This window comes from Ranitomeya imitator, chromosome 2, assembly GCF_032444005.1.
Source record: "Ranitomeya imitator isolate aRanImi1 chromosome 2, aRanImi1.pri, whole genome shotgun sequence".
NCBI lineage: Eukaryota > Metazoa > Chordata > Amphibia > Anura > Dendrobatidae > Ranitomeya > Ranitomeya imitator.
This window is the reverse complement of record NC_091283.1, coordinates 23,081,372-23,106,919: the sequence shown is the minus strand read 5'-3', so window position 1 is coordinate 23,106,919 and position 25,548 is coordinate 23,081,372. Positions and strand designations below refer to the sequence as shown.

Below are 25,548 nucleotides of genomic sequence, written 5' to 3'. Positions count from 1 at the left end.
TTATAACCTAACCTTATCCCTGACCTGTCTGGTGGGCTGCTTGGTTTTCATGAACCTGTTTGATCCCTAATATTCTGAAACCTCTGAGGCCTTCACAGAACAGCTGTAGTTATACTGAGAAGAAATCACACCCAGGAGGACGCAATGTATTAATTACGTGACTTCTGGAGGGAATTGGTCACTCAGGTTTTTTTTTCTAGGGGTATCGGACTCCAGGGGGCTGAATACAAATGAATATCACAATTTTCAGATTATACAATTAGATCATTTCCTTTACACATCACTGATACTTGCTACATTGTGTTGATGTCACATAAAATCGAAATAAACAACATTAAACTTTGTGGGTGTAATGTGGAAAACTTCACGGGGTATGAACACTTTTTCAAGGACCTGTAGTTTATTCAAAGCAATAAATCATCACCCCCGATGGGTAAAAACAAGTAAAACCAAAATATCTGCATCGGCGACGTCCTACAAATGGATACGTGCCTGCAAATGGTCACGATCCCCTCGGGTACGAGCCCCGAAGTCCACAGCGAAGACACCGGCACAAGGGGATGAAATGAGCAACAACGTAACACAATGTAACAGGTCCGTTATTGTAGTTACTTTGCCGCACATTGATCTGAGGATGCTGCGGAGGGACGATCTGAGCAAACGATACTTTCCAGGTGTCACACTGTTCGTTTTGGTTCCATCATTCTTCACCGATGTCGCCCCCTCACTGTATATTATCAGCTGTGAATCTTTACGGCAGAATAGTGAGCGCAGCTCTGGGTGTCACATATCACAGGATGTAGCGGAGTTCGGTGATGTAAGTGCAGAGTTCTGGAACGTTCTATGCGATTGTTCCGCTGTTTGTGGATGAAGGTGCAGGATCTGTTTTATCGCCGTTATCTGCTGCGTATATTTCCTGTGGTTCTTGTGGTTTTCTCTTTGTAGAACGGTTTCTCATTTCTCACAGTAAAAAAGCCGAGTTCAGAGGAAAGTGAAACACGATTGTTCTTGTTAAGTGCTGAAGTGTTAAAAGTGCAGATAACTGAGCGGCCGGAAACTTGTACCAGTCATTAGGGGCAAATCTGACTAATGTCAGCGACCCCTGAAGTCTTCAGAATCTGCCCCCAACACAGCGTCCTGAACGAAGAGGAGCAAATGTCACAACGGGGGGCCGCAGGGGGATCATCACAGCCCCCAACAGCACCCCCAGCAGGAGGGACAGGCTGCTCATGGGTGCGGGGCGGACCACCTCTCATACAGGCAGGTTGTGCTGTAGATGATGCAATAATGACAGGAGTTTCCAGCCGTGCGGTTTCGTGGTGCTGCAGCCCCTGCGGGCAGATCCGGCGCGGTGCTTTCCCCTCACTCCATCCTCCTCTGCAGCATCGCTCAGATTTTCCACACTCGGCAGCTGCCAGGCGTCCGCTGTCTCATCGTCACATCTTCACCTTCCTCTCTTCTAGATTTAGAAGCCGAACAGAGGAAGTGGCGAATGTCGTAAGCGATCAGCAGACGAGCGGAGGCGGGACGGTGCTTAGCGCCAGAGGCTTCGGGCTGCACTCGCCCTCATTGTTTGGTCGGTTCTGTATCATGGACCCGACCTCAGATTCTAACAAAGTGTCACTTCCAGGGGCAGCCGGTCGCCCCTTTAATGGTGGGTTCCCTAAGATTGCTCCCCAGGATCGGAGTCCCGGGCGGATCACAGAAACAAACTAATAAAAAGCATCTGCGCCTTTTACTTGCGGATTATCCCTTTATGCTCATCTCATTCAAGTCTACAGCAAAAAGCCGCGAATATATACAGCAATAGAAAGGGACTTGTTATGGATTCCACAGCGTGGTTTAAAAAAAAAAAAGGCACAGTGGGCATCAGACTTAGAGAAATTCCATCCAATTTGATGGAGTTGCATATTTATTTATTTTTAGCAATACCCATCATGGGAACTTACCCTAAAAAGGCCCAAAACTAAGAGGCCAAAATAAAGACCATTTTTGCATTCATAAACCATTTTCATTATTTAATTTCATTATTTAATTTCCCAGAGGAGCATTGCACGGCGAATAAGCCTCCTTACCTTGACAAGCCAGAGATGGTATGTCATTCTCCACAAGGAGAAACGTTACCCCTTAGACCCCAGTCCAGAGCCTCTCACCTAGCCAAATCAGTTCTCATGCTTCGCACTGACGAGGGCCAACAGCCCGAAACACCGTGTCTGCGAATTGAGATACTGATTTGCAAGACTCGTTAAAGGGTTGATTGTGACTTGTAGGATCGCTACTTCCAACAGGTGGCGCTATAGAGTTTAAGTCCTCTTTTTCTCAGAAGAGGCAATTTGCATAAACCATTTTGATTAATTTGGTGCAAAAACTATCGAAAAATACAAGAAAAAAAAAAAGCAAACTAATCAAGCCCTATACATAGAAAATTCTGGGCAGATGATAAATATCGAAGTAACGAGAATGAAAGTGAACACAGCCCAAAAGAGGAAATTAATGGTTGTGCTGGAAAAGCCGCCATAGAGCGAGTGGATAGAGTTCCTGGTGAGCTGCTGCCATCTGCTGGTGGCTTTTGGGCACTACACCCAGAGTGAAGCTTCCATAGACCCACACACTGGCGCTCGGGGTGCAGCGTGGTTGTTCGTCTTGCAGGAATCTGTCGCACGTTTGTTGCAGCCTCGTCTGACGACCGCACTGCGGTCAGGGTCCAGGAAGGTTTTGGTGGCGCTGTAGATTCTGGCTCATGGGCGAAGGGTTTGGGCAGATTACCCCTCTATAGGAGGTCCGGGTGCCCCAATAAGGGTGTCAGAATATGGCAGAGGCTCCGAATAGAGAAACAAATTTTATTTCAAGGTCAAATCATTTTACAGCAGCAGAGCAGCGTTAACCTCTTCACTCCCATCCATATCATATACAACAAGTGAGCAGGGGTATAAAAGCCCCCAATTACTGGTCATCACACTATAACACTGCATGTAATTACTGAATTCATTGCAGGCGGGACTCCTCCTGGGGCAGCAACACCCCAGACCACCCGCCTGTCATAAGCCAGTGCCCCCCCACCATCTTCCCCCAATAAATCGATGCCCCCTCCAGCCCCCATACACAGGTCACGAGGGGATTAGGATAATAATAGCACATACGTTATTGCTGGGTCAATCTGCTGTGAAGGGGGGGGGTGAGATTTGGGGGCTCCAGTGGTAGAGGTCACCCGCTGATCGACCCTCCCCTCTCCCCCCCAGTAATATCCAAACCCCCCTATCACAGGGCACCAGTCAGCTGCACCCCAAGGTGCATGTAACATACCCATCACCCAATGAAACGACGCCGGAGGTGAACGCCGCAGTCGCTGCTGCTGGGACGCGCTATATACTCCACCACATTTGATATAGGGGTGCATATAATGGGGGGGGGTGTATAATGGGGAGGTGCGTATAATTGGGGGGGGGCGGGTGGCAAAGTACAAACTTCAATCTATGAAAATCTCAGTGTCAGGAGAAGCAGCAGATACAGGCGTTACAGTAGCCGCACACAGAGGGAACATGCGCCGGAACGATGAGTCCTATCTAGAAGTAACGACATTAATCTTCGGTCACCGGGACGGCGCTGCGGCCACCGGAGGTGACGCGTCGTGGGGACAGTGAGGTTACGGCCGCTAATTCCAGGTAAATTCCTGAGGTTTGGCGTCGCCTGCGAGGCGCGGTCACGTCAGGTCCATACAGAAGCTACAAAGCAGGAGCACAGGTCAAGAATGATTATCACTGCACAGGTTAAAAATTATTGGAAAAGCCGCCGACTCCTCCACCACCGTCCGCCGTGAGCCTCACTCGTGACAGATGCGGGTCATCGTCACAAACGTGTTCTCGAAGTGGGCGATCTTCATGCAGCACTCCGCCGAGCGCTTCTGGAAACCTGAAAAGCAAAAGCAGAGACGGCGGTCAGCGAGACCCAAACCCGACACCGGGACAGTCACTGACCGCGAGGGGGGGAGGGCAAATCTATGGAAATGGACGGTTATTCTACAACTGAGCCTGGTAACTCCTCCGCAATGTAGGACGGCCCATGTCTTATCCCCACAGCCGGCGTCTGTGCAAAAGCAGCAAACAGAAGACGGAAAAGCACCGGCTACTGTCAGCGAGACGACGCGACTGCAGAGGGCGAAAGTCAACATTTATCTTTTCTTTCTAAAAGACAGCTATTAGTGATGAGAGGCGCACTCGAATACCATGTTTGAGTCACTGTTCGACAGCTGCAAGACATACAGGAATTGTCTAAGAAACGGGCTATCCCTAAATATGTTGCGGCTGTCGAACAGGAGCGAGACGTGCAGGCGGGAGGATTCGACAGGACTGTGTTCCGAAACGCGCGTCGGGGAGTGTGCCACACTACCACCCACCTGATAAAACGTGTTCCATATATCCTACATACATATCCTGTATATTGCATATATCTGTGCAAGCCCTGTTGGCAGATATTGCTTGGTTATGCTTACACATTAGCAAGCTAATTGATTATATCCAGCTTTACTTTAACTCATGACTGCCTGGATGTCTGCACAGCAGCTGATTAGCATACTACACTATTAGTGCTCTCCATCTTTAGTAGGGTCACATTACTAACAACGTGTTTACACCATTTATACCATTTCGCCTGGTGGTTTTCTCTTTGGCAGTTTTTATTAGTTTTATAGTGTAACAAACAAATATTTTTACTCATTACTGTGCGGGCACCCTTGTGCTATCATTTACCACTTTTCTGTGCCCCCTTATCCTTGGGGTGGGGGTCTTACCTATGATCTGGTCCCTCCTTTGCAGTCGGTAGGTCTCCCGGCCCACACAGTGCTGATAGATGAATATCCCCAGCTCAGACACGTCGTCCACCCGCTCCGTCACCACCAGCTCCTCGCGCACCAGGTACGTCTGCGGCAGGTAGGACCCGCTCTGGGGTACAGGAGAAGCAGCGGTTACAGGGACCCCCCGACTACACCAGGGTGGATGAGAGGTTACATAGCCTACAAATCCTGGGGGGGATGGGAGAAAACACGCACCGCCAGCTTCATGAAGAGGTCCATCAAGTTACGGGGCGGCAGAACCACCGACGTGTTCAGGCTGATGATGTAACATTTCTGCAGCTGCAGGTCCAGGTAAGCGGTGAGGAGCTGAGTGGAGGGAGGAGACGTCAGCACCCCAAATATATCTATACAGCCCCTAGGAGTGGCCGTCCGCACCCCATATATCCCCCTCCGCCCCGGGCCCCATCAGATCACTCACTCTGTCGAAGTCATGGACGATGGCCGCGGAGTCGCCCTCGGAGAAGCTCGGCACGGGCACATTGATCAGCGCCACGTTGTCCTCCTCCCGGATGTCGGCCTCCTCGGACACAGGCAGGTAGTACGGCTCCTCGTCCACGTCCGTGTGATCGATGTACGACAGCTGCCCCTCAAACATCTTGTGCTGGAGCAGGGGAGAAGCGGGGACACGGATTGTGAGGGTCCGAGACCACGACTACAGGGCGACTTCACACCCCACCTAACTCACCCGCGGCATGAAGAACTTATAGATGCAGGCACCACCAACAATCAGCCCGGCCAAAATGAACGCCAGACCCAAGAGGGTGAGCAGGCAGCGCCCCGTGGAGGCCGTGTCCGGAACATTAGTGGCGACCTCAGGATCCTGTAAGACACAAGACAAGAAAAGACGTCAGGAAGGCAGACGCCGGCCCTTTAAAATGGAAGAGCCGCATATCAGCAAGATAAAAGGACGGGCACTAGGACCCAGGAAGACAGATGAGCATTTACTTATATAGCACCAACATGTTCCCAGCGCTGTACAGAGGGGACAGTACACAAAGTAACAGATAAAGGGACAGTCACAGGAAAGAGGGGCAGAAAGGGTAAAGTGCGGACATCTGTAGAATAAATGGGGCGATCAGATAAGACAGCAGGAGACGGGGGCAGATGATAGGATCAGGGGTGGGCACACCATCTGCACGCCCCGATGCATGTGGAGGGGGCCCCTGCAGGCGGCTAACACTGAATGCAATCTGGCATGTTTATCCGGCTCCGGGGGGCCCCTGGCCAGATAGTCCTCATGTGCGGTGGCCAGGGAGCGATCCCTGCAGCTCCACTGCCTACAGGAGAAAATGGCAGCGGAGCTGCAGGGATCTGTCCTGCTTCCTGCCCACACTTCCTGTATGACACAGTAGAGCGGCTGGATGATGTCAGCATTCAGCACGTGTTAGATAGCTGCCAGCGACGAAGATGCTGCAGGGAACGTGCAGAGAGGTGAGTGGCGCTGTGTGTGTGCAGGGGAGAGGGCAATGAGGGAGGTGAGGGAGAGGGCAATGATAGAGGAGGGGTGGTGGAGAGGGCAACGACGGAGGTGAGGGAGAGGGCAATGACAGAGGAGGGGTGGTGGAGAGGGCAACGACGGAGGTGAGGGAGAGGGCATTGATAGAGGAGGGGTGGTGGAGAGGGCAACGACGGAGGTGAGGGAGAGGGCAATGACAGAGGAGGGGTGGTGGAGAGGGCAACGACGGAGGTGAGGGAGAGGGCATTGATAGAGGAGGGGTGGTGGAGAGGGCAACGACGGAGGTGAGGGAGAGGGCAATGATAGAGGAGGGGTGGTGGAGAGGGTAACGACGGAGGTGAGGGAGAGGGCAATGATAGAGGAGGGGTGGTGGAGAGGGTAACGGTGCGGGAGAGGGTAATGATAGGATACGGGGGGTGGGGGGAGAGAGATTACAAATGGGGACAGGGAGGAGGACGTTAGATATGGATGTAAAATAAATTGGTGTGGTGGGGAAGAGTGCCAAGCCCCCGATAGCATCACAATGAATTGTGAGATAGGGAAGACGCCATCGGGAAGAAAAAGGGGGCAAGATGCATAAGACACTTTATAATGAACTGAAGGGTGGGAGATGCTGTGAGGGACGACTTGTAATGAATTGGGACGTAGCGGGGGATGGTCAGCACCTGATGGCATCTTCTCCCAACCTCAAATTGATTTTGATGCTGTGAAGGACTTATGAATGGGAAGGGGGGGGGGAGTTTTGGGGAGACACAGGACAGGACTAAGGCCGTGTGAACATGTTCAGGATTCGCAGGAAGGAGAAGTTTCTGTTGCATATCCAAATGTGTTGGCAGAAAGAAAGTTGCATAAAATCCTTTTTTTCCCTTATGTTTTTGCCATGCTTTTGTTACGTATTTTCCCCATTAGTACTGGAGAATTACGCTGCAAGAACTGACATTATGCAGATTTTAATCTGCTGCAAATCTGCAAGGAAAAAATAATCAGCGTGTGCACGAGACTTCAGGGATCTCAGTCACTTTTCCTGCACTGTAAAACCTTCCATATATTCTGTGTGCACAAAGCCGAACAGGTAATGGGGGAATCACAGACTGAATAATTTATATTATTGGAGTCAGAGAATATAATAATGGGGGCACAGTGCTGATTATCACTTTATATTGGTGCGTGGCACAGTCCCTTAGTATATATTATTATTATTATTATACATTTTTATAGCGCCATTTATTCCATGGCGCTTTACATGTGAATACGGGGCAAATATAGACAAATACATTAAACATGAGCAGATAACAAGGCATATAGTGTGCTCACTTATGTATAGCACAGCCCATTAGTATAAAGTGTACTCCCCAACGTACAGCACAGTATCTTAGTATATAGTGTGCTCACTTATTGTGTATAACAGTCCCTTAGTATATAGTGTACTCACTTATTGAGTATAGTACAGTCCCTAAGTATATAGTGTGCTCACTTACGTACAGCACAGTCCCTTATTATATAGTGTGCTCACTTATTATGGATAGCACAGTCCCTTAGTATATAGGGTGCTCACTTATGTATAGCACAATCCCTTAGTAAAGTGTGCTCACTTATGTATAGCAGTCCCATAGTATATAGTGAAATCACTTATTGCGTATAGCACAGTCCCTTAGTATATATAGTGTACTCACTTATGAATAGCAGTCCCTTAGTATACAGTGTACTCCCTTATTGTATATAGCACAGTCCCTTAGTATATAGTGTGCTCACTTACATACAGCACAGTCGCTTAGTATATAGTGTGCTCACTTATGTATAGCACAGCTCATTAGTATAAAGTGTACTCCCTAACGTACAGCACAGTCCCTTAGTATATAGTGTACTCACTTATTGGGTATAGCACAGTTCCTTAGTATATAGTGGGCTCACTTACTTACAGCACAGTCCCTTAGTATATAGTGTGCTCACTTATGTATAGCACAGTCCCTTAGTATATAGTGTGCTCACTTATGTATAGCACAGTCCCTTAGTATATAGTCTACTCACTTATTGTGTATAGCACAGTCCCTTAGTATATAGTGTGCTCACTTATGTATAGCAGTCCCTTAGTATATAGTGTACTCACTTATTGTGTATAGCAGTCCCTTAGTATATAGTGTACTCACTTATTGTGTATAGCAGTCCCTTAGTATATAGTGTACTCACTTATTGTGTATAGCAGTCCCTTAGTATATAGTGTACTCACTTATTGTGTATAGCAGTCCCTTAGTATATAGTGTGCTCACTTATGTATAGCACAGTCCATTAGTATATAGTGTGCTCACTTATGTATAGCACAGTCCCTTAGTATACACATTAAGTGAGTACACTATATACTAAGGGACTGTGTTGTACATAAGTGAGTACACTATATGCTAAGGGACTGTGCTATACATAAGTGAGCACACTATACAACGGTCCCTTAGTATATAGTGTACTCACTTATGTACAGCACAGTCACTTAGTATATAGTGTGCTCACTTATATATAGAAGTCCCATAGTATATAGTGAACTCACTTATTGTGTATAGCACAGTCCCTTAGTATATAGTGTACTCACTTATGTATAGCACAGTCCCTTAGTATATAGTGTGCTCACTTACGTACAGCACAGTCCCTTAGTATATAGTATGCTCACTTATCGTGTATAGCACAGTCCCTTAGTATATAGTGAACTCACTTATCGTGTATAGCACAGTCCCTTAGTATATAGTGTGCTCACTTACGTACAGTCCCTTAGTATATAGTATGCTCACTTATGTATAGCACAGCCCATTAGTATAAAGTGTACTCCCTAACGTACAGCACAGTCCCTTAGTATATAGTGTGATCACTTATCGTGTATAGCACATTCCCTTAGTATATAGTGTGCTCACTTATGTATAGCAGTCCCTTAGTACAGGGGTCCCCAACTCCAGTCCTCAAGGCCCACCAACATGTCATGTTTTCAGGATTTCCTTAGTCTTGCCCAAGTAATAATTGCATCACCTGTGCAATGCAAAGGAAATCCTGAAAACATGACCTGTTGGTGGGCCTTGAGGACTGGAGTTGGGGACCTCTGCCTTAGTACATAATCTACTCACTTATTGTGTATAGCACAGTCCCTTAGTATTTAATGTGCTCACTTATGTATAGCACAGTCCCTTAGTATATAGTGTGATCACTTATCGTGTATAGCACATTCCCTTAGTATATAGTGTGCTCACTTATGTATAGCAGTCCCTTAGTACATAATCTACTCACTTATTGTGTATAGCACAGTCCCTTAGTATTTAATGTGCTCACTTATGTATAGCACAGTCCTTTACTATATAGTGTACTCACTTATGTATAACACCATCCTTAAGGTACTGTCACATTTAGCGACGCTGCAGCGATCTAGACAACGATGCCGATCGCTGCAGCGTCGCTGTGTGGTCGCCGGAGAGCTGTCACACAGACAGCTCTCCAGCGACCAACGATGCCGAAGTCCCCGGGTAACCAGGGTAAACATCGGGTTACTAAGCGCAGGGCCGCGCTTAGTAACCCGATGTTTACCCTGGTTACCAGTGTAAATGTAAAAAAAAAAAAAAACACTACATACTTACATTCCGATGTCTGTCGCGTCCCCGAGCGTTCTGCTTCCCTTGCACTGTGTAAGCGCCAGCCGTAAAGCAGAGCGGTGACATCACCGATGTGCTCTGCTTTACGGCCGGCGCTCAGTCAGTGCAGGGAAGCAGAACGCCGGGGGACGCGACAGACACCGGAATGTAAGTATGTAGTGTGTTTTTTTTTTTTTTTACATTTACACTGGTAACCAGGGTAAACATCGGGTTACTAAGCACGGCCCTGCGCTTAGTGACCCGATGTTTACCCTGGTTACCAGTGAAGACATCGCTGAATCGGCGTCACACACGCCGATTCAGGGATGTCTGCGGGAGATCCAGCGACGAAATAAAGTTCTGGACTTTCTGCTCCGACCAACGATGTCACAGCAGGATCCAGATCACTGCTGCGTGTCAAACACAACGATATCGCTATCCAGGACGCTGCAACGTCACGGATCGCTATCGTTATAATGTTGTTCAGTGTGAAGGTACCTTTAGTTACATAGTTTCCTGTTTTATTATGTATAACACCATCCCTTATTATATATGGTGTAGTCCCTGATGATCTAGCTTCCTCTGCTGTTATGTACAGTGCTGTCTCTTACATAGTTTATTCTTGCTATTTTTGTTATTCACAGTGCCCTCTCTTATTACATAGTCCCCCCCCCCCCCTCTTGTTAGATGTAAAATGACTGCTGATGGAGCACATCTGACCAGACGACCAGTCCATCAGCTCCTCCATTAGAAAAGAAGCTTTCCCATGCTCCATCAGCCGTCATTGCATTATACATCTAACAAGAAAGGACGGCATGTAATAAAGACATAAAATCCGATATGTAAGGGATGGAGCTGTACATAAGACATTTCTTGCCCAGGGGCCCCAAGCCATCAGGGTCCACCCCTGGATAGGATGACAAGCAGTGGGCGAGTCCTCTATCAGCGCATCATGTGACCAGACACCAATAAGAAACAGCGGCCGAACACTACAAATAAGGAGCGACTCAACGATAAGGTGACGGACCCCAGTGTTCTGTACAGGGGCCCCCCCAACTATATCAACACAAGGCCCACCCAGTATTAAACACAAGTGTCATAGCATAGTCCCTTAGTATATAGTGTACTCACTTATGTACAGCACAGTCCCTTAGTATATAGTGTGCTCACTTATTGTGTATAGCACAGTCCTTTAGTATATAGTGTGCTCACTTATGTATAGCACAGTCCCTTAATATATAGTGTGCTCACTTATTGGGTATAGCATAGTCCCTTAGTATATAGTGTGCTCACTAATGTACAGCGCAGTACCTTGGTATATAGTGTGCTCCCTTATTGTGTATAGCACAGTCCCTTAGTATATAGTGTGCTCACTTATTGGGTATAGCATAGTCCCTTAGTATATAGTGTACTCCCTAATGTACAGCACAGTACCATAGTATATAGTGTGCTCACTTATTGTGTATACTAAGGGACTGTATATACAGGGGGCTGCTCTGGGAATATATATGGGGGGCACAGCATATACACTCCTGGTGTTACTGTATATACAGGGGTCACCCCACCATTATATACACAGCGCCCCCCGATGTTATATACAGGGATCACCTCACCACTATATACACTGTGCCCCCGATGTTATATACAGGGGTCACCCCACCACTATATACACAGCCCCCCCGGTGTTATATACAGGGATCACCCCACCACTATATACACAGCGCCCCCCCGGTGTTATATACAGGGGTCACCCCACCACTATATACACAGCGCCCCCCGGTGTTATATACAGGGATCACCTCACCACTATATACACATCGCCCCCCGGTGTTATATACAGGGATCACCTCACCACTATATACACATCGCCCCCCGGTGTTATATACAGGGGTCACCTGACCACTAAACACACAGCGCCCTGTTATGACCTGGTGGTCAGGACAATAATGGACCTGGTGGTTAAGAGCACACGGAATGACCTGATAGTTACTGATAATAAAGGACGAGCTCTGAGACGTGAGAACTCTGCTGACCGCAATCCCTAATCCTATCAAACACACTAGAAATAGCCGTGGATTGCGCCTAACGCTCCCTATGCAACTCGGCACAGCCTAAGGAACTAGCTAGCCCTGAAGATAGAAAAATAAAGCCTACCTTGCCTCGGAGAAATTCCCCAAAGGAAAAGGCAGCCCCCCACATATAATGACTGAGTAAAGATGAAAATACAAACACAGAGATTAAATAGATTTAGCAAAGTGAGGCCCGACTTACTGAACAGACCGAGGATAGGAAAGGTTACTTTGCGGTCAGCACAAAAACCTACAAAAAGACCACGCAGAGGGCGCAAAAAGACCCTCCGCACCGACTCACGGTGCGGAGGCGCGCCCTCTGCGTCCCAGAGCTTCCAGCAAGCAAGAGAAAAATAAAAATAGCAAGCTGGACAGAAAAATAGCAAACAAAAGAAATACAAGCTGGAACTTAGCTTCTGCTGGGAAGACAGGTCACAAGAACGATCCAGGAGTGAACAAGACCAATACTGGAACATTGACAGGTGGCATGGAGCAAAGATCTAAGTGGAGTTAAATAGATCAGCCAGCTAACGAATAAACCTCGTCACCTGTGGAAGGAAACTCAGAAACTCCCACCAGAGGAAGTCCATGGACAGAACCAGCTGAAGTACCATTCATGACCACAGGAGGGAGCCCGACAACAGAATTCACAACAGTACCCCCCCCCCCCCTTGAGGAGGGGTCACCGAACCCTCACCAGAGCCCCCAGGCCGACCAGGATGAGCCAAATGAAAGGCACGAACCAGATCGGCAGCATGAACATCAGAGGCAAAAACCCAGTAATTATCTTCCTGACCATAACCCTTCCACTTGACCAGGTACTGGAGTTTCCGTCTCTAAACACGAGAATCCAAAATCTTCTCCACCACATACTCCAACTCCCCTTCAACTAACACCGGGGCAGGAGGATCAACGGATGGAACCACAGGCGCCACGTATCTCCGCAATAACGACCTATGGAATCCTACTGTATTCTCACCCATCCCTTGTAGATTGTGAGCCTTCGCGGGCAGGGTCCTCATTCCTCCTGTACCAGTTATGACTTGTATTGTTTAAGATTATTGTACTTTTTCTTTTTTTTTTTTTTTATGTATACCCCTCCTCACATGTAAAGCGCCATGGAATAAATGGCGCTATAATAATAATAATATGGAACACATTATGGATGGCAAAAGAAGCAGGAAGAGCCAAACGAAATGACACAGGATTGATAACCTCAGAAATCCTATACGGACCGACCAATGAAACGAGGCTTAAACTTAGGAGAGGAAACCTTCATAGGAACATAACGAGACGACAACCAAACCAAATCCCCAACACGAAGTCGGGGACCCACACGGCGTCTGCGATTAGCGAAACGTTGAGCCTTCTCCTGGGACAATGTCAAATTGTCCACCACATGAGTCCAAATCTGCTGCAACCTATCCACCACAGTATCTACACCAGGACAGTCCAAAGACTCAACCTGCCCTGAAGAGAAACGCGGATGGAAGCCAGAATTGCAGAAAAACGGCGAAACCAAAGTAGCCGAGCTGGCCCGATTATTAAGGGCGAACTCAGCCAACGGCAAAAAGGACACCCAATCATCCTGATCAGCAGAAACAAAGCATCTCAGATATGTTTCCAAAGTTTGATTAGTTCGTTCGGTTTGGCCATTTGTCTGAGGATGAAAAGCCGAGGAAAAAGACAAATCAATGCCCATCCTAGCGCAAAAGGCTCGCCAAAACCTCGAAACAAACTGGGAACCTCTGTCCGAAACGATGTTCTCCGGGATACCATGTAAACGAACCACATGCTGGAAAAATAATGGCACCAAATCAGAGGAGGAAGGCAATTTAGACAAAGGTACCAAATGGACCATCCTAGAAAAGCGATCACAAACCACCCAAATGACCGACATCTTTTGAGAGACGGGGAGATCCGAAATAAAATCCATAGAGATATGCGTCCAGGGCCTCTTCGGGACCGGCAAGGGCAAAAGCAACCCACTGGCACGAGAACAGCAGGGCTTAGCCCGAGCACAAATCCCACAGGACTGCACAAAAGAACGCACATCCCGCGACAAAGACGGCCACCAAAAGGATCTAGCCACCAAATCTCTGGTACCAAAGATTCCAGGATGACCAGCCAACACTGAACAATGAATCTCAGAGATAACTCTACTAGTCCATCTATCAGGGACAAAGTTTCTCCGCTGGGCAACGGTCAGGTCCATCAGCCTGAAATTTTTGCAGCACCCGCCGCAAATCAGGGGAGATGGCAGACAAAATTACCCCCTCTTTGAGAATACCCGCCGGCTCAGGAACACCCGGAGAGTCAGGCACAAAACTCCTTGACAGGGCATCAGCCTTCACATTCTTAGAGCCCGGAAGGTACGAAACCACAAAATCAAAACGGGAGAAAAATAATGACCATCGAGCCTGTCTCGGTTTCAACCGTTTGGCAGACTCAAGATAAGTCAAATTCTTGTGATCTGTCAAGACCACCACGCGATGCTTGGCTCCTTCAAGCCAATGACGCCACTCCTCGAATGCCCACTTCATGGCCAACAACTCACGAATACCAACATCATAATTACACTCAGCAGGCGAAAAATTTCTAGAAAAGAAAGCACATGGCTTCATCACCGAGCAATCAGAACTTCTTTGCGACAAAACAGCCCCTGCTCCAATCTCAGAAGCATCAACCTCACGCAATGCCGGATCTCCTGGCGCAAGGGAAAATGCCCAGTCTTGAGGGTCACCACGTAACAAAGAGATAATGATCTTTACTTGTTGAACAGGGTCACCTGAGGAGCGAGGTTTCAAGGCAAGAAACAATTTACAATTATTTTTGAAATTCAAGAACTTAGATCTATCACCAAAAAACAAATCAGGAATTGGAATCCTAGGCTCTGACATCAGATTCTGAACCACACAATCTTGAATGTTTTGTACCCTTGTAGTGAGATTATCCATCCAAGAGGACAGACCTTGAATGTCCATGTTTACACCAGTGTCCTGAACCACCCAGAGGTAAAGGGGAAAAGAGACAAAACACACTGCAAAGAAAAAAAAATGGTCTCAGAACTTCTCTTATCCCTCTATTGAGATGCATTAGTACTTTGGGCCACCTGTACTGTTATGACCTGGTGGTCAGGACAATAATGGACCTGGTGGTTAAGAGCACACGGAATGACCTGATAGTTACTGATTATAAAGGACGAGCTCTGGGACGTGGGAACTCTGCTGACCGCAATCCCTAATCCTATCAAACACACTAGAAATAGCCGTGGATTGCGCCTAACGCTCCCTATGCAACTCGGCACAGCCTAAGGAACTAGCTAGCCCTGAAGATAGAAAAATAAAGCCTACCTTGCCTCAGAGAAATTCCCCAAAGGAAAAGGCAGCCCCCCACATATAATGACTGTGAGTAAAGATGAAAATACAAACACAGAGATTAAATAGATTAAGCAAAGTGAGGCCCGACTAACTGAACAGACCGAGGATAGGAAAGGTTACTTTGCGGTCAGCACAAAAACCTACAAAAAGACCACGCAGAGGGCGCAAAAAGACCCTCCGCACCGACTCACGGTGCGGAGGCGCTCACTCTGCGTCCCAGAGCTTCCAGCAAGCAAGAGAAAAATAAAAATAGCAAGCTGGACAGAAAAATAGCAAACAAAAGAAATACAAGCTGGAACTTAGCTTCTGCTGGGAAGACAGGTCACAAGAACGATCCAGGAGTGAACAAGACCAATACTGGAACATTGACAGGTGGCATGGAGCAAAGATCTAAGTGGAGTTAAATAGATCAGCCAGCTAACGAATAAACCTCGTCACCTGTGGAAGGAAACTCAGAAACTCCCACCAGAGGAAGTCCATGGACAGAACCAGCTGAAGTACCATTCATGACCACAGGAGGGAGCCCGACAACAGAATTCACAACAGCGCCCCCCGGTGTTATATACAGGGGTCACCCCACCACTATATACACAGCGCCCCCCGGTGTTATATACAGGGGTCACCCCACCACTATATACACAGCGCCCCCCGGTGTTATATACAGGGGTCACCCCACCACTATATACACAGCGCCCCCCCGGTGTTATATACAGGGGTCACCCCACCACTATGTACACAGCGCCCCCCGGTGTTATATACAGGGGTCACCCCACCACTATATACACAGCGCCCCCCGGTATTATATACAGGGATCACCCCACCACTATATACACAGCGCCCCCCGGTGTTATATATAGGGGTCACCCCACCACTATATACACAGCGCCCCCCGGTGTTCAGTGAAGGGGTCACCTCACTATATACACAGCGCCCCCCGGTGTTCAGTGAAGGGGGTCACCTCACTATATACACAGCGCCCCCCGGTGTTATATACAGGGGTCATCCCAACACTATATACACAGCGCCCCCCGGTGTTATATACAGGGGTCACCCCAACACTATATACACAGCGCCCCCCGGTGTTATATACAGGGGTCACCCCACCACTATATACACAGCGCCCCCCGGTGTTATATACAGGGGTCACCCCACTATATACACAGCGCCCCCCAGTGTTCAGTGGAGGGGTCACCTCACTATATACACAGCGCCCCCCGGTGTTCAGTGAAGGGGTCACCTCACTATATACACAGCGCCCCCCGGTGTTCAGTGAAGGGGTCACCTCACTATATGCACAGCGCCCCCCGGTGTTATATACAGGGGTCACCCCACCACTATATACACAGCGCCCCCCGGTGTTATATACAGGGGTCACCCCAACACTATATACACAGCGCCCCCCGGTGTTATATACAGGGGTCACCCCACCACTATATACACAGCGCCCCCCGGTGTTATATACAGGGGTCACCCCACCACTATATACAGCGCCCCCCGGTGTTATATACAGGGGTCATCACACTATATACACAGCGCCCCCCGGTGTTATATACAGGGGTCACCCCACCACTATACAGGTCCTTCTCAAAAAATTTGCATATAGTGTTAAATTTCATTATTTACCATAATGTAATGATTACAATTAAACTTTCATATATTATAGATTCATTATCCACCAACTGAAATTTGTCAGGTCTTTTATTGTTTTAATACTGATGATTTTGGCATACAACTCCTGATAACCCAAAAAACCTGTCTCAATAAATTAGCATATCAAGAAAAGGTTCTCTAAACGACCTATTACCCTAATCTTCTGAATCAACTAATTAACTCTAAACACATGCAAAAGATACCTGAGGCTTTTATAAACTCCCTGCCTGGTTCATTACTCAAAACCCCCATCATGGGTAAGACTAGCGACCTGACAGATGTCAAGAAGGCCATCATTGACACCCTCAAGCAAGAGGGTAAGACCCAGAAAGAAATTTCTCAACAAATAGGCTGTTCCCAGAGTGCTGTATCAAGGCACCTCAATGGTAAGTCTGTTGGAAGGAAACAATGTGGCAGAAAACGCTGTACAACGAGAAGAGGAGACCGGACCCTGAGGAAGATTGTGGAGAAGGACCGATTCCAGACCTTGGGGAACCTGAGGAAGCAGTGGACTGAGTCTGGTGTGGAAACATCCAGAGCCACCGTGCACAGGCGTGTGCAGGAAATGGGCTACAGGTGCCGCATTCCCCAGGTAAAGCCACTTTTGAACCATAAACAGCGGCAGAGGCGCCTGACCTGGGCTACAGAGAAGCAGCACTGGACTGTTGCTAAGTGGTCCCAAGTACTTTTTTCTGATGAAAGCAAATTTTGCATGTCATTCGGAAATCAAGGTGCCAGAGTCTGGAGGAAGACTGGGGAGAAGGAAATGCCAAAATGCCTGAAGTCCAGTGTCAAGTACCCACAGTCAGTGATGGTGTGGGGTGCCATGTCAGCTGCTGGTGTTGGTCCACTGTGTTTCATCAAGGGCAGGGTCAATGCAGCAAGCTATCAGGAGATTTTGGAGCACTTCATGCTTCCATCGGCTGAAATGCTTTATGGAGATGAAGATTTCATTTTTCAGCACGACCTGGCACCTGCTCACAGTGCCAAAACCACTGGTAAATGGTTTACTGACCATGGTATTACTGTGCTCAATTGGCCTGCCAACTCTCCTGACCTGAACCCCATAGAGAATCTGTGGGATATTGTGAAGAGAAAGTTGAGAGACGCAAGACCCAACACTCTGGATGAGCTTAAGGCCGCTATTGAAGCATCCTGGGCCTCCATAACATCTCAGCAGTGTCACAGGCTGATTGCCTCCATGCCACGCCGCATTGAAGCAGTCATTTCTGCCAAAGGATTCCCGACCAAGTATTGAGTGCATAACTGAACATTATTATTTGATGGTTTTTTTGTTTGTTATTAAAAAACACTTTTATTTGATTGGATGGGTGAAATATGCTAATTTATTGAGACAGGTTTTTTGGGTTATCAGGAGTTGTATGCCAAAATCATCAGTATTAAAACAATAAAAGACCTGACAAATTTCAGTTGGTGGATAATGAATCTATAATATATGAAAGTTTAATTGTAATCATTACATTATGGTAAATAATGAAATTTAACACTATATGCTAATTTTTTGAGAAGGACCTGTACAGGGGTCACCCCACCACTATATACACAGCGCCCCCCGGTGTTATATACAGGGGTCACCCCACCACTATATACACAGCGCCCCCCGGTGTTATATACAGGGGTCACCCCACCACTATATACACAGCGCCCCCCGGTGTTATATACAGGGGTCACCCCACTATATACACAGCGCCCCCGGTGTTATATACAGGGGTCACCCCACCACTATATACACAGCGCCCCCGGTGTTATATACAGGGGTCACCCCACCACTATATACACAGCGCCCCCCGGTGTTATATACAGGGGTCACCCCACCACTATATACACAGCGCCCCCCGGTGTTATATACAGGGGTCACCCCACTATATACACAGCGCCCCCGGTGTTATATACAGGGGTCACCCCACCACTATATACACAGCGCCCCCCCGGTGTTATATACAGGGGTCACCCCACCACTATATACACAGCGCCCCCCGGTGTTATATACAGGGGTCACCTCACTATATACACAGCGCCCCCGGTGTTATATACAGGGGTCACCCCACCACTATATACACAGCGCCCCCCGGTGTTATATACAGGGGTCACCCCACCACTATATACACAGCGCCCCCCGGTGTTATATACAGGGGTCACCCCACTATATACACAGCGCCCCCGGTGTTATATACAGGGGTCACCCCACCACTATATACACAGCGCCCCCGGTGTTATATACAGGGGTCACCCCACCACTATATACACAGCGCCCCCGGTGTTATATACAGGGGTCACCCCACCACTATATACACAGCGCCCCCCCGGTGTTATATACAGGGGTCACCCCACCACTATATACACAGCGCCCCCCGGTGTTATATACAGGGGTCACCTCACTATATACACAGCGCCCCCCGGTGTTCAGTGAAGGGGTCACCTCACTATATACACAGCGCCCCCCGGTGTTCAGTGAAGGGGTCACCTCACTATATACAGGGGTCACCCCACCACTATATACACAGCGCCCCCCGGTGTTATATACAGGGGTCACCTCACTATATACACAGCGCCCCCCGGTGTTATATACAGGGGTCACCTCACTATATACAGCGCCCCCCGGTGTTATATACAGGGGTCACCCCACCACTATATACACAGCGCCCCCCGGTGTTATATACAGGGGTCACCTCACTATATACACAGCGCTCCCCGGTGTTATATACAGGGGTCACCACTATATACACAGCGCCCCCCGGTGTTATATACAGGGGTCACCTCACTATATACACAGCGCCCCCCGGTGTTCAGTGAAGGGGTCACCTCACTATATACACAGCGCCCCCCGGTGTTATATACAGGGGTCACCCCACCACTATATACACAGCGCCCCCGGTGTTATATACAGGGGTCACCTCACTATATACACAGCGCCCCCCGGTGTTATATACAGGGGTCACCCCACTATATACACAGCGCCCCCCGGTGTTATATACAGGGGTCACCCCACCACTATATACACAGCGCCCCCCGGTGTTATATACAGGGGTCACCCCACCACTATATACACAGCGCCCCCGGTGTTACATACAGGGGTCACCCCAACACTATATACACAGCGCCCCCGGTGTTATATACAGGGGTCACCCCACCACTATATACACAGCGCCCCCGGTGTTATATACAGGGGTCACCCCACCACTATATACACAGCGCCCCCGGTGTTATATACAGGGGTCACCCCACCACTATATACACAGCGCCCCCGGTGTTACATACAGGGGTCACCCCACTATATACACAGCGCCCCCGGTGTTCAGTGGAGGGGTCACCTCACTATATACACAGCGCCCCCCGGTGTTCAGTGAAGGGGTCACCTCACTATATACACAGCGCCCCCCGGTGTTCAGTGAAGGGGTCACCTCACTATATACACAGCGCCCCCCGGTGTTATATACAGGGGTCACCTCACTATATACACAGCGCCCCCCGGTGTTATATACAGGGGTCATCCCAACACTATATACACATCGCCCCCCGGTGTTATATACAGGGGTCACCCCACCACTATATACACAGCACCCCCCGGTGTTATATACAGGGGTCACCTCACCACTATATACACAGCGCCCCCCGGTGTTATATACAGGGGTCACCCCACTATATACACAGCGCCCCCCGGTGTTATATACAGGGGTCACCCCACTATATACACAGCGCCCCCCGGTGTTCTATACAGGGGTCACCCCACCACTATACACACAGCGCCCCCGGTGTTATATACAGGGGTCACCCCACTATATACACAGCGCCCCCGGTGTTCAGTGAAGGGGTCACCCCACTATATACACAGCGCCCCCGGTGTTCAGTGGAGGGGTCACCTCACTATATACACAGCGCCCCCCAGTGTTCAGTGAAGGGGTCACCTCACTATATACACAGCGCCCCCCGGTGTTCAGTGAAGGGGTCACCTCACTATATACACAGCGCCCCCCGGTGTTATATACAGGGGTCACCCCACCACTATATACACAGCGCCCCCGGTGTTATATACAGGGGTCACCTCACTATATACACAGCGCCCCCGGTGTTATATACAGGGGTCACCACACTATATACACAGCGCCCCCGGTGTTCAGTGGAGGGGTCACCTCACTATATACACAGCGCCCCCCGGTGTTCAGTGAAGGGGTCACCTCACTATATACACAGCGCCCCCCGGTGTTATATACAGGGGTCACCCCAACACTATATACACAGCGCCCCCCGGTGTTATATACAGCGGTCACCCCACCACTATATACACAGCGCCCCCCGGTGTTATATACAGGGGTCACCCCACCACTATATACACAGCGCCCCCGGTGTTATATACAGGGGTCACCCCACCACTATATACACAGCGCCCCCCGGTGTTATATACAGGGGTCACCCCACCACTATATACACAGCGCCCCCCGGTGTTATATACAGGGGTCACCCCACCACTATATACACAGCGCCCCCCGGTGTTATATACAGGGGTCACCCCAACACTATATACACAGCGCCCCCCGGTATTATATACAGGGGTCACCCCACTATATACACAGCGCCCCCCGGTGTTATATACAGGGGTCACCCCACCACTATATACACATCGCCCCCCCGATGTTATATACAGGGGTCACCCCACCACTATATACACAGCGCCCCCGGTGTTATATACAGGGGTCACACCACCACTATATACACAGCGCCCCCGGTGTTATATACAGGGGTCACACCACCACTATATACACAACGCCCCCCGGTGTTATATACAGGGGTCACACCACCACTATATACACAGCGCCCCCCGGTGTTATATACAGGGGTCACCTCACTATATACAGCACCCCCCGGTGTTATATACAGGGGTCACCCCAACACTATATACACAGCGCCCCCGGTATTATATACAGGGGTCACCTCACTATATACACAGCGCCCCCCGGTGTTATATACAGGGGTCACCCCACCACTATATACACATCGCCCCCCCGATGTTATATACAGGGATCACCTCACTATATACACAGCGCCCCCCGGTGTTATATACAGGGATCACCTCACCACTATATACACAGCGCCCCCGGTGTTATATACAGGGGTCACCCCACCACTATATACACAGCGCCCCCCGGTGTTATATACAGGGGTCACCCCACCACTATATACACAGCGCCCCCCCGGTGTTATATACAGGGGTCACCACACTATATACACAGCGCCCCCGGTGTTATATACAGGGGTCACCCCACCACTATATACACAGCGCCCCCGGTGTTATATACAGGGGTCACCCCACCACTATATACACAGCGCCCCCCCGGTGTTATATACAGGGATCACCTCACTATATACACAGCGCCCCCCGGTGTTATATACAGGGGTCACCACACTATATACACAGCGCCCCCCGGTGTTATATACAGGGATCACCCCACCACTATATACACAGCGCCCCCCGGTGTTATATACAGGGATCACCCCACCACTATACACACAGCGCCCCCCGGTGTTATATACAGGGGTCACCCCACTATATACACAGCGCCCCCCGGTGTTATATACAGGGGTCACCCCACTATATACACAGCGCCCCCCGGTGTTATATACAGGGGTCACCCCACTATATACACAGCGCCCCCCGGTGTTATATACAGGGGTCATCACACTATATACACAGCGCCCCCCGGTGTTATATACAGGGGTCACCCCAACACTATATACACAGCGCCCCCCGGTGTTATATACAGGGGTCACCCCACCACTATATACACAGCGCCCCCCGGTGTTATATACAGGGGTCACCTCACTATATACACAGCGCCCCCCGGTGTTATATACAGGGGTCACCCCAACACTATATACACAGCGCCCCCCGGTGTTATATACAGGGGTCACCCCACCACTATATACACAGCGCCCCCCGGTGTTTATATACAGGGGTCACACCACCACTATATACACAGCGCCCCCCGGTGTTATATACAGAGGTTACCTCACCACTATATACACAGCGCCCCCCGGTGTTATATACAGGGATCACCTCACCACTATATACACAGCGCCCCCCGGTGTTATATACAGGGATCACCTCACCACTATATACACAGCGCCCCCCGGTGTTATATACAGGGATCACCTCACCACTATATACACAGCGCCCCCCGGTGTTATATACAGGGATCACCTCACCACTATATACACAGCGCCCCCCGGTGTTATATACAGGGGTCATCACACTATATACACAGCGCCCCCTGGTGTTCAGTGAAGGGGTCACCACTATATACACAGCGCCCCCCGGTGTTATATACAGGGGTCACCTCACTATATACACAGCGCCCCCCGGTGTTATATACAGGGGTCACCCCACCACTATATACACAGCGCCCCCGGTGTTATATACAGGGGTCACCCCACCACTATATACACAGCGCCCCCCGGTGTTATATACAGGGGTCACCCCAACACTATATACACAGCGCCCCCGGTGTTATATACAGGGGTCACCCCACCACTATATACACAGCGCCCCCCGGTGTTATATACAGGGGTCACCCCACCACTATATACACAGCGCCCCCCGGTGTTATATACAGGGGTCACCCCAGCACTATATACACAGCGCCCCCCGGTGTTATATACAGGGGTCACCCCACTATATACACAGCGCCCCCGGTGTTATATACAGGGGTCACCTCACTATATACACAGCGCCCCCCGGTGTTATATACAGGTTTTTCTCAAAAAATTAGCATATAGTGTTAAATTTCATTATTTACCATAATGTAATGATTACAATTAAACTTTCATATATTATAGATTCATCATCCACCAACTGAAATTTGTCAGGTCTTTTATTGTTTTAATACTGATGATTTTGGCATACAACTCCTGATAACCCAAAAAACCTGTCTCAATAAATTAGCATATCAAGAAAAGGTTCTCTAAACGACCTATTACCCTAATCTTCTGAATCAACTAATTAACTCTAAACACATGCAAAAGATACCTGAGGCTTTTATAAACTCCCTGCCTGGTTCATTACTCAAAACCCCCATCATGGGTAAGACTAGCGACCTGACAGATGTCAAGAAGGCCATCATTGACACCCTCAAGCAAGAGGGTAAGACCCAGAAAGAAATTTCTCAACAAATAGGCTGTTCCCAGAGTGCTGTATCAAGGCACCTCAATGGTAAGTCTGTTGGAAGGAAACAATGTGGCAGAAAACGCTGTACAACGAGAAGAGGAGACCGGACCCTGAGGAAGATTGTGGAGAAGGACCGATTCCAGACCTTGGGGAACCTGAGGAAGCAGTGGACTGAGTCTGGTGTGGAAACATCCAGAGCCACCGTGCACAGGCGTGTGCAGGAAATGGGCTACAGGTGCCGCATTCCCCAGGTAAAGCCACTTTTGAACCATAAACAGCGGCAGAGGCGCCTGACCTGGGCTACAGAGAAGCAGCACTGGACTGTTGCTAAGTGGTCCCAAGTACTTTTTTCTGATGAAAGCAAATTTTGCATGTCATTCGGAAATCAAGGTGCCAGAGTCTGGAGGAAGACTGGGGAGAAGGAAATGCCAAAATGCCTGAAGTCCAGTGTCAAGTACCCACAGTCAGTGATGGTGTGGGGTGCCATGTCAGCTGCTGGTGTTGGTCCACTGTGTTTCATCAAGGGCAGGGTCAATGCAGCTAGCTATCAGGAGATTTTGGAGCACTTCATGCTTCCATCGGCTGAAATGCTTTATGGAGATGAAGATTTCATTTTTCAGCACGACCTGGCACCTGCTCACAGTGCCAAAACCACTGGTAAATGGTTTACTGACCATGGTATTACTGTGCTCAATTGGCCTGCCAACTCTCCTGACCTGAACCCCATAGAGAATCTGTGGGATATTGTGAAGAGAAAGTTGAGAGACGCAAGACCCAACACTCTGGATGAGCTTAAGGCCGCTATTGAAGCATCCTGGGCCTCCATAACATCTCAGCAGTGTCACAGGCTGATTGCCTCCATGCCACGCCGCATTGAAGCAGTCATTTCTGCCAAAGGATTCCCCACCAAGTATTGAGTGCATAACTGAACATTATTATTTGATGGGTTTTTTGTTTGTTATTAAAAAACACTTTTATTTGATTGGATGGGTGAAATATGCTAATTTATTGAGACAGGTTTTTTGGGTTATCAGGAGTTGATGCCAAAATCATCAGTATTAAAACAATAAAAGACCTGACAAATTTCAGTTGGTGGATAATGAATCTATAATATATGAAAGTTTAATTGTAATCATTACATTATGGTAAATAATGAAATTTAACACTATATGCTAATTTTTTGAGAAGGACCTGTACAGGGGTCACCCCACCACTATATACACAGCGCCCCCGGTGTTATATACAGGGGTCACCCCACCACTATATACACAGCGCCCCCCGGTGTTATATACAGGGGTCACCCCACCACTATATACACAGCGCCCCCCGGTGTTATATACAGGGGTCACCTCACTATATACA

General features: G+C 48.8%; 1 protein-coding gene across 1 annotated transcript in view; it reads right to left on the bottom strand.

The window, feature by feature from the left end:
* Positions 1 to 2,826: 2,826 nt before the first annotated feature.
* The window catches only part of ITM2A (integral membrane protein 2A), a 33,579-nt gene continuing 10,857 nt past the window's right edge, over positions 2,827 to 25,548 (bottom strand). Inside the window, exons 2-6 of the mRNA XM_069746135.1 lie at positions 5,535 to 5,669; positions 5,268 to 5,450; positions 5,045 to 5,155; positions 4,787 to 4,937; positions 2,827 to 3,909 (exon numbers count right to left, since the gene is read on the bottom strand). Of these exons, the coding sequence (XP_069602236.1) occupies positions 3,821 to 3,909; positions 4,787 to 4,937; positions 5,045 to 5,155; positions 5,268 to 5,450; positions 5,535 to 5,669 (669 nt within the window). The 3' untranslated portion in view covers positions 2,827 to 3,820. The remainder of the gene's footprint in view (positions 3,910 to 4,786; positions 4,938 to 5,044; positions 5,156 to 5,267; positions 5,451 to 5,534; positions 5,670 to 25,548) is intronic.